The following is a 13,861-nucleotide window of genomic DNA, read 5'->3' as shown; positions in this document are numbered from 1 at the left end:
TTGAACCTTGATACAAGCTGTAAGCGGCTCTCTGTGTGCTATATGAGGAAGTAGGGCTTTTTGATTGAAACTGAAGGTCAGCGAAATCTTACACCTTTTGTATTTATATTTAAATAGCTGTAATGTTTTTTACATTTTAATTATATGAGGAAAGAGCAACCTGGCAGAAACAAGCAACACATAGCTTTTTTAATATGTTTATTTAAAATAATTACATTTCATCTTAAACAATAAGATTTTATTTTGTTCTATATAAAACTCAAACTCCTTGTAGACACTGCATTCATTTACTGTGGGCAGTGTACAACCTTGTGTAACATGAGCTAAAGGAGTCCCTGTCTAAGGGCTCTTGCGCTGTGAAATCCCTCCTCTGCTGTTGATGCTACTGCTGCTGGATGGTCGGGAACTTCGTGGGGAGGCTGTAGCCAAAGGAGGGGAGGTCACAGACAGACCCAGGCCCAGCTCCAGGGTCTTGGCTGGGGGAGACTGCAGGGCCGAGCCCCGAGGGCTGCTGCTGGATGAGGAGCCTGAGGACCTGATAAGCAGTAAGACAAATGGAGGAAATGAACCCAATGCAAACATAGGAATTCAGCTGTTACATTTGCACACTTACACACAGGAAGCACACTTCAGGCATTTATTTAGAGTGCAGTGAATGTAAATAGTGTACGTACGATATTAATAAAAAAACCTGACACATGAAAAAGACCAAGTCTTAGACTTGTACTGAAGTAATATTGCAACATATGCTTGGACTTGAGATGCATGAAACCTGAACACGCCCAGCATTTCAAACTTCTGCCCTGCTCATTAGGCAATACACCCCATGGCCACGCTAGCTAGGGGTTATGAAATCAATAGCTGGGACTGGGAGGGTCATTTGCAGACATCATCTCAATCATATACTGTTTCACACATGGATCTGGGACAACCTTGTGCTCTAACAAAAGTGGTTGGTAGGGTTTCCAAAGCCTTTGATTCTCTCAGAAAGTGCGCTGCTCTAGTTATACCAGAGAGAGACGAGTGAGGTGCGTGTCATGAGAAGTGCTTCAGATGTTTTTGAAAGCCTTTGAAACTCATAGTGGGAGGGCCAGGGATAGTTACCTCAGGGAGACAGAGCTGCGGGCTGAGCTGGCCTTGGAGCCCTGCCGGCTGCCTGGAGCAGATCCAGGGGAAGGTAGGAGCAGACTGGCCTGCAAATAAGACACACCATTCAAGATCAGCCTTAGACAGTCAGCACTGAACACATCTGTCTGCACTGAATCTAGTACAAGTAGTAACAAACATCGTCACCATCACAAAGACAGAATGAACCCCAAACCACGATGGTGTCATACCCCAAGCTGAGGCCTATATCTGGGTTTTATAGTTATAGTTAAGGGTTTTATCAATTAAACATTAGATTAAAAAAACACAAAAATTATAGAATTAGGTAATAAGCATAATGAAATCAATTCATGAAACTATATTAAGTATAATTTTAAAGGAAAACCATCAAATATTTCTATAATAATACTACCACTAATAACACCAAATACCAGAACTATGCTTATATTTATAAAGTATGCCTCAAACAAATGAACTAACTACAAAAGCATTTGGAGAACACAGACTTCCACCAAGCCCAAATGCCATATCTCGTACTGTTAATACAAAAGTTAAACTTATAGTAGGCAAATTCTCTTCTGAAACGACTGAGCCAAAACATGCCACCACACACTACCTGAGTGAAGTACTTCAGCAGAGCTGATTCCAGGTCAGGGTTCTTTTCCATGGCCTCCAAGAGCATGTTGTTGACCGTCTTGTTCAAGTTTTTCAGCTCTCTGAGCTGGATGTCCCGTTCTTCAAATGTCACCTCTGTGGTCTGTTTGGCCGAGCGGATCTCTTTTTTGAGCTTTGAACACTGAGGGGGAAAAAGAGGGTTTTGGTATTGAGCATATGTGTCTCTGTAAAGAACCTTGACACAATGGTAAATGCTGATGGCGCTCTATATATAAATACAATATAAAACGTAAATGATGTGACCAGAAGAGGAAGAAGAAGAGGAAAGAGGAGTAAACTGTACTTGGGGACTGGAGTCTACAAAAGCATTTGCGATTACATTACTAATCTGCTTTTGGATGTTACACAATGCATCTACTCAGATCCCCCATTCTGAACGTTAGTTGACTGGCGTCATGATGCATGTGGTGAATGCCCCTAGTGGCCTGTCCAACCTGTTTGTTGGCCCGATCCAGTTTCTCTTTCTGAGATGCCAGCTCTCTGTTGAGGGAGATTATGCGTGACTGAGTCTCCTCTGTCCTCCCATTCTGCTCTGCCTCTTCTTGCAGAAGAGTGTCGAGGGTACTGTTCATGCTCTGTTGAGTACATGGATAACACTTTTAGTGCTTTTAGTGCTGAATTGACTATTGTTCCTGAATGAACCCCATCTCTTTACAGGTGTTTTTACAGAAATAGTGGGCATGTACAACATTGCAGAAACTAATCAGTTGGAATACAAACTGTCACAATGTGATGATATGGCTTAAAACACAAGTGAGGTGTGGAATACCTGAATGTGATTTAAACACAAGTGAGGTGTGGAATACCTGAATGTCCTCCTGGAGTTCCTTGATTTGGCGTCTCTTGAATCTGTACTTGTCCTCTGCAGTTCGCTTTTGTACTTCCAGCTTTAGTTTCTCTTGGTACTCTTCACCTACAAACACACACACACACACACTCTCACACACACACACACACACACACACACACACACACACACACACACACACACACACACACACACACACACACACACACACACACACACACACACACACAAATACATACACACAGGGACACAGACACACACAAGTCAAAACCTTGTAATAATAATACAAAAATGTGTTACAATGATTCATCTGAAACAGGTTGTAGTAATACTAGTGAACTCCTTCCAATTGACAATCAATTCTCCACATCCGAATATGTTCCAGATTTTTTTCTTATAACTTTTCTTCCAATATGCTACACTGTAGGGAGTATTCATTGCTTCACAGGCACGCTTTTAATGTTTCTACACAGCATTAACATTAACCAAATAAAGAGCAGGCCCCTACAGCCGAGCCTCACAGAGTGTACGTACTGGACTCAGTGACCTTGTTGAGGGATTTGCGGAACGTGTTATTCCGGCTGTTCACCACATGGAGGGTGTTCTCCAGAGCGTGGATCTCTTTCTCAGTCTTGCGTATTTTGGCATCAAGGCTGTCACCCTGACGCTGAAGCTCCTCTTTTTCTTGAGCTGCCTACATGTATGTGAACACAACTGCATTTGTATAACAGGAATTTTCATTCCAAAATCAAATAAATGCCCCCTTTTCCATAAAATCAGCACTTGTGTTGTGGCAGTCTACATCTCATGCTATAGGCCTGGTCACTAGATGGAAATGAAAAACCTCTAGTAGGAGTTTGGAGTTTCGTTTAGATGCCTCACCTTAATGACATAGTAGGCCTGTGACTTCTCATCCCCTTCAGGGCCTGACATTGTTAATATTTCATACCTCTTCCTCATCTTGTCGATTTTTGACATCTTCTCATGCACGTCAGCACTGACAAAGGAACAAAAGGCACAAACCCAAAGGATACATTTTGATATAGTCCATTGTCCCACAACAACCTTTTTGACACACAAAAAAAATGATCTTCAGAAATAATCTTCAGCTTTATTGAAAGCTTTCCCCCACTAGTGTACCTGAGAGTCTGGCGCTCCTGGTCAGTGATTCTGAGCTGCTTGGTGAGCATCTCACGGTGGACCCTGATCTCCTCCTCACGCTCGCTCATGGCTGTCTGCAGCTGGAGCCGACGCTTCTCCAGGGATAGAACGCCGTCGGCCTTGTCATACAGCATGTCCCTAAGCCGCTTGATCTCCAGCTTTAGGATGTTGTCATCCACCATGGTGTCCTGGGAGGGTGGAGAACAAAGGTGCAGAGTAGACAAATATGAAGCGAACAGGAACAGAGGAAGAGAAGAATAGAGAAGAGATGCTAATATGCTGATGTACATTTCAAGCATTTTGTTTTATTTTGTTCAATCCAGTCCTGAGTAATGTCTCTTCTATGGTATAATTAGTATCTCTGTTCAGAAGAATTGCCCCGAGGACAGAAGTAATGACAAAGCAAAGCTGAAGTAATGACAAAGCAGTTGACAAACCATATGATCCCCACACATTCAGACACCCACGCAGACCTGCTTAGTGTCCGCTAAAACCTTTGGAGAGGAAAGTTCAGGTGTACCTGCTTCTTGAGTCGGAGCTTCTTGAGCTCTTTGTCCGAGGTGTCATTGAACAGATTGAGCTCCTCGATCTTGGTGGTCAGGTTTCTCTTCTCTGCCCCCGTCTTCTCTGTATCCTTCCTCACACAGCGGATGTCGTCCTGTTCAAACACAAACAAATTGACATGCCATGATCTACCAGTCCCTGTTTACTTAAGAGTGGTTTTACAAAAGGAGATGTTTCATCAAATTATGAGAATCAACACATGGTTACTCTAATGGGCATTGTCCTCCTATAATGCAAACATAGACGGGCCATTCTACCGAATTCGTGTAAAGTGCAGTCCCTCAACAATATAAAACAATTTTCAAAACAATTAGGTATTTAGGCATAGATATTTACTAAGAAAATGTTATGGTCTATATAAACCCAATGCATTAAATGAGATAGTGATAAGCTAAATATATACAAAATCATAATTTATAGGGTACTTTCTATTGGGAAGTAGCTGTCCCCAACCCTGACATCTAAATTTCAATGCCTGTAAATAACACTTTTCAATTTTTTTAGATTTTTTTCAATGATCTAATTTCAAAGATCTTTATGATTCGGTTAAAACAGAACTTGGAATATTTAGATTTATTGTGGGTTTAATTTTTAAATAAATAAACTATACTCAAAAAATTGAGTTTTAGTCCATTGGCTGAGCCTGTGTTTTAGCCACGACCCTGCAATTTTGACCATGCAGTGACACTGCATCCCTGTCCCTCATGGTTGAATGGTAAGTAGCTAAATCCCATAGTTTTTATATAAATGTGTTCCAAAGTCTGAAAATTGACGTATAACCTTAAGAATTGTCACTACCGAAACCCATGTTTTCTTCAATTAAGTAAACCTTTTGGGGTTTTATGCAAAATCTTATGTTTGCATGTGTGTACACCTCTTCAAAGATTTGTTTGCTAGCTGTTTGCTTGCTAGAATTCTTTATTTATGCTTAAAGTTAGCTAGAATTGTCACTACCTAAACAGTCACTACCGAAACATATGGTAGTGACCTGATGATTTCGGTAGTGACAAAATTAAATGGTAAGTAGTACAATCCCATAATTTTTAAATAAATGTGTTGTGTGGACTAAAGGGCGGCCCAGAGCACCTTTTGGAAGATTTTGGGAGAGAAATGAACATCCATCCAACAGTGCAGTCACAACCGAAACAGTGCAGCACTACCGAAACACTGGAAGATTTTTTGTAAAAAATTAAGTATATTGAGTAATCAACTAAAATGTTATGATACTGATTGGATTGTATGTTCAATTTCATCAATCAACAACTCTGGAATGAATATGATCAGTATTTGCATTTTACAAATAAATATTGCACTTAGATTTTGATGAATTGTATAAATTGAACTTGGAAATTTGGTAAAAAATTCATTTTTATGGATTTCAGAGTGAAAACCTTCAAGAAATATTTGTAAAAATACTCTTCAGAGAAGGGAAGGAAACACAATCTGAACAGGTCAATAATAATACTTTTTTACTATAGTAAATGTGATGTTTTGGTAGTGACAATTTTTGGAAGAGGAAAAACATTCCGACACATTCTGAAAATACAATATAAAAATTGACTGTTCTTTTACTAGATATGTGTACTTTAGATATGGTACAATATACATCCGGACAAAGTTTTGGGAATAATACATAAAACAATTCTAAATATTTCCAACCTGACTTTGCACCAATTCGGTAGAATGGCCCAGACATGCACACAAGCAAATACTCATCCCCCCTCCCTCTTTTCTCCCTCTCTCAGACCTGGAGCTTCTTAAGCTGTGTGGTGAGAAGGGTGGTGGTCTTCCTCCTCTCATCCAGGGTGGTGCTTAGCTCCTCCACCCTCTTCTCCAGGGCCTGTTTCTCCTCCGTGTTCACTTCCCCTTGCAGTCGAGACATCTTCCTCTCCAACAGCTGGATCTGAAAGTCCTGTGGAGGAAGCAGCAACGCCACAGAGTCAGCATTGCCTACTCAAAGCCACAAAGAGTTGATGCTGTGTCTGAAATGGTTGAGAATCCCCTCAGTTGACTGACCACTTAACGCCGTGTTCAGATGTTCAGAACTTGTTTACAGAGAAATCAAGCATTTTCTATGTGCTACAGCCAAACGTCTATCAACTGGGATAACAAACATCTCATATTGAAAAGTCTTGCTGCATTTTCAAAGCTGTGTGGTGCCGCAGGGCCTGGCTTGCCTGGTTGTATATGATCTCCTGCTGCTTGAGGGTGTTCTGGTCCAGCTTGCGAAGTCTACTGTCTAGGTTACTGATGGCAGCTTTGCTGCCTGCCACCTCACTGATTGAGTCCTTCTCTTTCAAGGACAGGGCCTGGAGCTCCTGGGTTTTGCGGAACACCGCCTCCCGCTGACGGTGCAACAGCAAGTCGATCTCCTGCAGAAGAGCAGAACACCTGGAAATGCACCAGTGGAACTATGCAGGTAAGGGCAGGCAAAGGGAACACGTCTTGTTGTACACACACCCACAGAAAGAAAGACCTGAGAAGCTACAGACTATGTTAATGGCTAGTTGGATTTTTTAGCAAACACACCCAAACACACAGCAGCACACACAACTGTTATGCTTGACATATACAGAGAATGAGAGCTTTTTTTTTAGATGTATCCTGTTACTGATTCTCTGTAGTCCTTCGTGTAATCTTGTCATAAGCTATGTCTTCAGTTCTAAGCTTGTCTGTCTCCCCTGTTGCTGGGTTGGTTGAGTACACTGACGGTCCTCAGCACTTACCTTGATGTTCTGCTCCTCCTCCTTCAGCAGCTGCTCCATCTGAGCAGCCCGCTCCTCCACACTCAGGGCGGCCTCAGTCACAGACACCAGCTTCTCCTCCAGGGCTGCATTATGCAGCGTGGCATCCTTCACTCTAGAGCAAAGACACATTCAAGTGCTGTACTACATCATTTTAAACCATCATTCCCATCATCAAACTCCCTAGGTACTAAATAGTCATAAAATGTTTAATTTAATTTAACTGTATCAGTGTAATTGAAAAATGACTCACAATTACATAATGAAAAATATCACATCAATGTATCATAAGAATATAGAATAGGATGACGTCTGTGCAGTAAGTAATACTGAAGAACTGTGAGACTGTGTGCTTACTTTGTGGATTTGTCCTGGATGTCCTTTTTCATGCCAGCTATTTGAGCTCTAACCCTCTCTACATCTGAGGTTGCTCTGTCCACAGTACTCTTCAGACTCTCCAACTGTCGGCAAGCGAAACTGATCAATCAGTTAATTTGAAAGTGACATGGTGTACCTACTGATAGTAGATGTAAGACAGTAAGTGGCTATATCCATCTACTTATGGGGAGCATGTCTGTATATTTGAGTGTGTATCTGGCTGGACTTTTGTGGATCTGTGTTTAAATCGGTTTATGAATTTGTATGCATGTGTGTGCGCGTTCATGTGCATGTGCGCCTGTGTGAATGCATCTCATTGGTGCAGTCACCTCATCATGCAGCCGTGTGCGACTCTCCTCCTGCTCCTGAAAGTGCTGCCGGAGTTTGGCTGCTTGCCGCTCAGCCACGACAATCTTCTTCTCAAACTCCTTGTTGTTCTCCACCTCTCTCTCCATAAAGGTTGTCTTCTCTTTGATCACAGAGTGCCTCTCTCTGATTTCCTGGTTAACCTTTGTGATCATCTGTTAAAATGGAATGCATGCTCAATTCCATACCTCTTAACAGTACTCATGTCCTCACTGCTGATCACAGCAATTACAGAAATCAGTCACATTTAGTGGAAAAGGCATCACTTCAAGAGGCTTTCAAATGTTTTCAGTTTTTTTGTCTGTGGTCTTATTGTTGAAGGGCTCGTTTAAAAGCCAAGTCTATTTATGTGAAAGTGCATGTTGCTACTGTTGCTGTGTTTGAGTGCCATCTGCTGGTTACCAATGCACACTTCTGCATCTCCTGGTCCCTTTTCTTCATCTGTTCAATGGTGCTCTCCCACTGGCGTATCAGCTCCTGCCTCTCAGTGTGAGCCTGACGGAAGTTCTCTGCAGTTTTTTCCAACCCAATCTGTCTCAAACAACAGATTATCAGTTCTCTCACAAACACAACATCTAGTTTCTGTTTGTAGAAAGGGACTACATACAACTCATAAAGAGTCTCCTTAACTTATAATTAGTATAAACTTGATAGAATGTACTTAACATAGTATTTAAAAGACATTCATTCAGAAATACGTATGTTTCTCTTTATGTCATGTGTACAACACATCTCTACCACAGATACATTCTAGGTTATGTGGTATGTAAAAAGAAAAGAATAGATAAATAAATAAATAATAATTTCCTAACTTGCGCTGTTATTGTTTCAGTAAGTTCATTGTCAAGGGTTTTCCTTTTCTGGTTGGCCTGAAGGTTCAGCTTCTCAATGTTTAGTGTCAACTCCTGTTGAAGAGAAAAAGTGAAGCAATTTTGTAGTAAAAGTGACACACACCGACCTACACATTCCCAGATACTCAGACACTACCATCAAACTCACTTTAATCCTGCTCTCATCCTGCTGGGCATATTTGAGAATGGCCATGGTATCCTCATCTCTGCGAGCTGACTCCTCCAGCCAGGCATCCAGAGTCTGCTGGTCCCAGTTCAGTCGGCTGCCCAGCTGGTCCAGTGTTTGGGTGGTTTTGAAGATGTTGTTCTACGGTGTGCAGAGGGAGAAATGGCAAAACTGGTGCACATTTCAAGGAAACATGACAATTTTGAACCAAATGACACATGTATTATAGGGTGTAGGTGGAGGATTTGAAGATGATGAAGTTTGGGGTAACCTCTTGAGAAGTCTGCTTCTCCCTCAGTGAGCCCAGCTCTTTCTCTAGCTGAGCAATCTCCTGGTGCAAACGGCCCATCTCTCTTTCTGCCAGGGCTTTGAAATGCATCTCTGTGTCAGTTTCCTTCTCTCTGGCTTTGCAGAGTGCCTGTATATACATACAACAGCCTTTGTCACAGGTGTAAGGATAAAACTGGTGAAAAGCCTGTGAGTATCTGAAATTGATGTATTATTATTATTATTATTTTAAAGGGGGTGGCAAAGGTATTGACCTACCTGAGTGTGTGACAACTCTTGTTTGACATTTTTCAGATGTTCAGTCATGGCGTTAATCCTGTCTTTATATTCAGCTAGTTTGTTCTCCAGGACTGCGTTATCCTTTTGTTTCCTCTGAAGCTGTGTGAGCATAAAGACTCATGTAATGTGTTAGATTTTAGGTGCCTGGCCAATGAACCACATTATACGTTGGCAAAAGACCTTAAAGTTTGTTTCGAACCAGTTTGGCAGCTGGACTACAGGCAAAACCCCTAGCATAAATTCCGTTAATTAGTCAGGGTTCATAGTTTACAAGACACCTTTTCCGTCACCAGGTAACTTTAACTTCCATCATTAGTATCTATTTTCACGTTAATGTTGTTTAACGTTAAATTAATGGTAACGTTACGTACAAACTCACCTCGTCCTCCAAAGCTTTGTTTTCTGCATTTGCAACAGGAATGGCAAAGCCTTCATCCCAGCCCACCTCGAATAGAAGCGCGTCGGACATTTTTCTACTGATATTATTGTTAATATAAATATATATTAGGATTTTTGGATCTAATACTTGCCAATAGAAAAACAAAACTTATTAGGAGAACAATAGTAGAAGGAATTCAGATTGAAACCCCGTGTGCATTCGGGTAACATTGACTAGCAACGTTCGCTTATGTTTGCGTCGTGACTAACGTGTGTTGTCAGGCAATCGCCTTAGCAACCGTTGTCAGTTATCTGCTTGCATTTGCATCGCCAGTAGACCAGTTACCAAAACCTCTGATGTTACCCAAATCATGACGGTTGGGGACTAACATTAAAAAATGACTTGTTTTACCATCTCCTTAAACGCCCAGTGTGGTGGAAAGGACTATTTAAAGTGGTTATACGCATAGTAGGCCAATACGTTTACATGCTAATCCTCCTGAATGTAAACGTATTGGCCTACTATAATTGCATGTTTTTAAAAAGGGATGGCCATTTCCAGGAGCACAAACTATAGTATTTACTTAAGCATGACAAACTATCTGATTTCTCCATAATAGAAGCCTAAACCAATAAATGCTGGTATGAGGAATTGGCTATATTTTGTGTTCCTGCCCTTATTGACGATTCAACAGTTGTTCAAAACACTAGCCTACATGGTTCATGCTAACAATAAGTCAACTGATAACACCACACTGTCAATCTGGGTTTCTGTATTTAAGTTTTTATATGAGTAACAAATTTCATCAAACAGTTACTTTTTCTTACACAGTTATGGGCACAATAACTTTGACTGGCCAGCGTAGGCAACAGTTTGCACTGGTCATACCTGATCACAAGACCATGTAAGCCCACCTCATGCAGATCAACTGGAATTTTAAGGAAATGTCTTTCACCAAATTGTAGAATTTCAACACTGTCCAATGTCAGAGGTTCTCAGCAGATATAATTTGCTGAAAGAGATACATTACATTGTACTTCTTTTCTTTACAAATCAAAATCTACATAACAATTATGGCATTTTCCAAGTAACAACAGAAATAGTACAATTATTCACAATAAACCTAACCAAAACAACAGGATGCACTGCATTTGCCGATATAGTAGTCTGCCCCACCTTGATTAAAAAAAAAGAAAGGGGGAAAAAAAAAATCACATTTTTTTCTCTCATTTTATTTTAAAGTTTTGTACTGCAATCTGACAAGTGTTCTATGGTCCAAAAAGCAGGAATGCATGTGTAATAATACAATGAGATGTAATATTTCAACTAAATTCAACATTCCCAAAATGGAGCACCTGGTGTTTCGATTAAGATGCCTTTGCACTTGCCTGTCAGTGAGCCTCAACTGAGAGCAGAGATGACCATTCAGCTCCAGTAGGCTTACTCAACACAAGAGTGGCCTAGATCATATCATACTTAATTTAAAAAAGGAGAAGCCCTAACCACCATGCAATGACTTGAGGAGACGTGTTTTCCTTTTCCATATATAGTCTTTGTTGTGTACAAACGTCTCATTCCTGAGGTTGGAAAGGCAATACAGATCTTAGATAAGTCCTCTGTGCTCTACTGGGCCGTCATAACGGAGTTGGTTTTGTGCAACGCACAGATGCTCTTGTAAAAAAGGCTTTGGAGATCCTCACACAGCTGTGCTCTTGGTCCCAATGTATGGTCGAGCAAATTCCACAAAGTCATCAATAAGAACTGGCCAAGCTCCTACCAGAGAGGAAAAAATTAAGTGCCACGAACCACAAAATACATACATAAAATACAATACAATTTAAATGTATCAAAATGCACAACAGTAAATACGATCCAGTTCAAAGGTTTGGTACAGACCCTCCTCATCGTAATTGGACATGTCATCGGTAATCATTGTGCTGAAGTCTAACAAGAGATTCCAAGTGTCTTTGGGAATAGATCTTTTATGGTGCTCCTGTTAAAGAATGAGAGGGCGAGAAGTACTCTATATGAGTAGTGATACTGGTAAAGCACATTATAGAAGTAAGATGAAACATTTACAATATCAAAATCCACAAAGAACTCACCAATAAAAATTTGTTCCAGAGATCTAGGAATTTGAATCTTCCAGCCAGGATTAAATTCCAATACGCAATTGCCATTTCTAAGTCTGAAAATATATATGGGTTGGATATATTAGATATTTGCATTCTTTCATTATAGCTGGACAATAATGAAAGCTGCAAACACTAAAGTAATACATACCCAAACCTTTCTGCCCAGGATTCTTTGCAAAGTTAAACGTAAACTGATAAAAATCCTTGAACTTCCCCTGGTCTTTCAATTCTTGTTCCATTTTTGGAAGTTGGGCTTTTAGTTTATCTATACTGTCACATCTGATGAATACAAAAGAAGACACATTTAGAAGAACTGTCTTGTGTGTATACACTACTCTGAATCGGAGTCCCAGAACAACTTAATATCTTATCTGAAATACCCATCAGATTTGCTTTCACTGGGCTGTGATATCCAGACATTCAATAATACAATTATGGATTATTCCTAACGAATTGATCAATGTTGTAGCATCCCAGAAACATGGCTTACCCTTGTTCCGCCATTCCTTCCATGAACTCCTGCTTTGAGAACTCACACTGTGTTGCTGCATGAAACTTCCAGGCAATAAGTAGCACACTGATACTGGCAGGGTCAAGTCCCATATCATCACAGAACTGTTGAATTCCATCTATGCCAATCTTATTGTCATCATGAGGATCTACAACCACACAACATAAATTGTAAAAAAAATAAATAAATAAATAAAATAAAAAATTCCCAAATTCCAGTGAAATCAACGTATTGACAGGTTCAGGTCATCTCAACTATTCTGTTCCCATTTGAGGGGTATAACACTTTCAAAGAACACTTTTATGGATAATGCTAATTATATCAGTGAGCTAACTCCTGTTGACACTCTGATGGAGACAAGACTTGTAGTATGGGAGACAAGACTTGTAGTATGGGTATTCTGTAGTGTTCTTACCTCTGTACCTGGTGTAGAGCTGCTCTAACCTTTTCCTGTCCAATGTTCCCTTTAGATTCTGCACATAGATTTCTGGATTTTGGAAAAAGTTGTCTGTGGCGACGTCTAATTTCCAGTCATTCTGCTGCAAACAATTTAATGCCGTCTTCTCGTTAGACTGGGTGAAGATCATGAACTGACGAACTTTATCCTTCTGAGAGGACTTCAGCTTGTTCTGCAGAGAAGTAAAGCAGTTGCGTCTTGTGTGGAAATACAGCAATATAACTAACATCAGCTTTCTGTTTTGATGCGCATCACAAGTATCATATCACATAAGCAGAGGTTTGTTGTGTGTTGTTCAATGACAGTCATGCGATTCAATACCATCACACACTTTAGCGCCGGTTTTGAACAGTTTCTTCTCTCTTCTATGAAGACGACACAGCCTCAACAGGCCCATCAATTTGTCTTAGATGCAGCAAGTTAGAAAATGATAATCTCCACGAAGTTACATGGTGATATTTGGGTACCATGTTATACCGTCTATGCTTGTCTGATTATTACAGAGGCTAGGAGCTGCCGTTTACAATTAGCGAGATACCATACGTGCTTGTTGAGCACCTCCGCCGTTTTGACACGCTAGCATTTAGCTAGCTAAGTAGCTTGTTGGCTTGCCAGCTAACGATAGCCAGTGGGCTAGATAGCTAGCTGAATGAAATGTAACCACACTAAAATATATTTACAGTTAATCTTGTTAATGACATAGTGTTAAATGACAATAACTTTACTTGAACTGTGTCGTAAAATGTATGATTATGACATGTGAAGGGTGCATATATATTTTCAGGTATAAACAGATTTTCCCTACCATGTTTGTGACTTCCAGACACCCTCTTCCGCTCTGTCTCGCTGTGTACCTGCTTCCGTTCATGCGTAGTTTGAAGGCCCTGTCACGTTAGTATCAAGATAGAAGATCATTTCTAGATACACCGGTAGTGCACACACCAAAGACATTGCATGTTCAGACCATAATTTATCTGGCAACTATAAGTTTA

At 40.5% G+C, this 13,861-nt stretch overlaps 2 protein-coding genes across 2 annotated transcripts; both read right to left on the bottom strand.

The window, feature by feature from the left end:
• Window positions 1-339: 339 nt before the first annotated feature.
• Window positions 340-9,856, bottom strand: ccdc39 (coiled-coil domain 39 molecular ruler complex subunit; the record flags this gene model as incomplete). Its single annotated transcript, XM_080836192.1, has 20 exons — window positions 340-535; window positions 1,105-1,193; window positions 1,724-1,903; window positions 2,217-2,357; window positions 2,589-2,695; window positions 3,125-3,284; window positions 3,473-3,587; window positions 3,731-3,939; window positions 4,272-4,409; window positions 6,063-6,227; window positions 6,493-6,687; window positions 7,042-7,174; window positions 7,417-7,520; window positions 7,767-7,958; window positions 8,206-8,334; window positions 8,616-8,708; window positions 8,803-8,961; window positions 9,092-9,238; window positions 9,367-9,486; window positions 9,767-9,856. 20 exons carry the CDS (start codon window positions 9,854-9,856, stop codon window positions 340-342), a joined length of 2,862 nt encoding a protein of 953 aa, XP_080692318.1.
• Window positions 9,857-10,598: 742 nt separating this feature from the next.
• Window positions 10,599-13,737, bottom strand: dcun1d1 (DCN1, defective in cullin neddylation 1, domain containing 1; the record flags this gene model as incomplete). The annotated part of the gene is made up of 7 exons (XM_080836709.1): window positions 10,599-11,539; window positions 11,663-11,759; window positions 11,872-11,954; window positions 12,050-12,180; window positions 12,392-12,560; window positions 12,828-13,041; window positions 13,675-13,737. The coding sequence occupies 7 exons, from the start codon at window positions 13,735-13,737 to the stop codon at window positions 11,463-11,465; spliced, it is 834 nt and encodes a 277-aa protein (XP_080692835.1). The 3' UTR covers window positions 10,599-11,462.
• Between the last annotated feature and the right edge of the window lie 124 nt (window positions 13,738-13,861).

Source organism: Sprattus sprattus (assembly GCF_963457725.1).
Source record: "Sprattus sprattus genome assembly, chromosome: 4".
In the NCBI taxonomy this organism is placed as follows: domain Eukaryota; kingdom Metazoa; phylum Chordata; class Actinopteri; order Clupeiformes; family Clupeidae; genus Sprattus; species Sprattus sprattus.
Note: the sequence above shows the minus strand (reverse complement) of the source record. Positions and strands in the feature narration are given on the sequence as shown.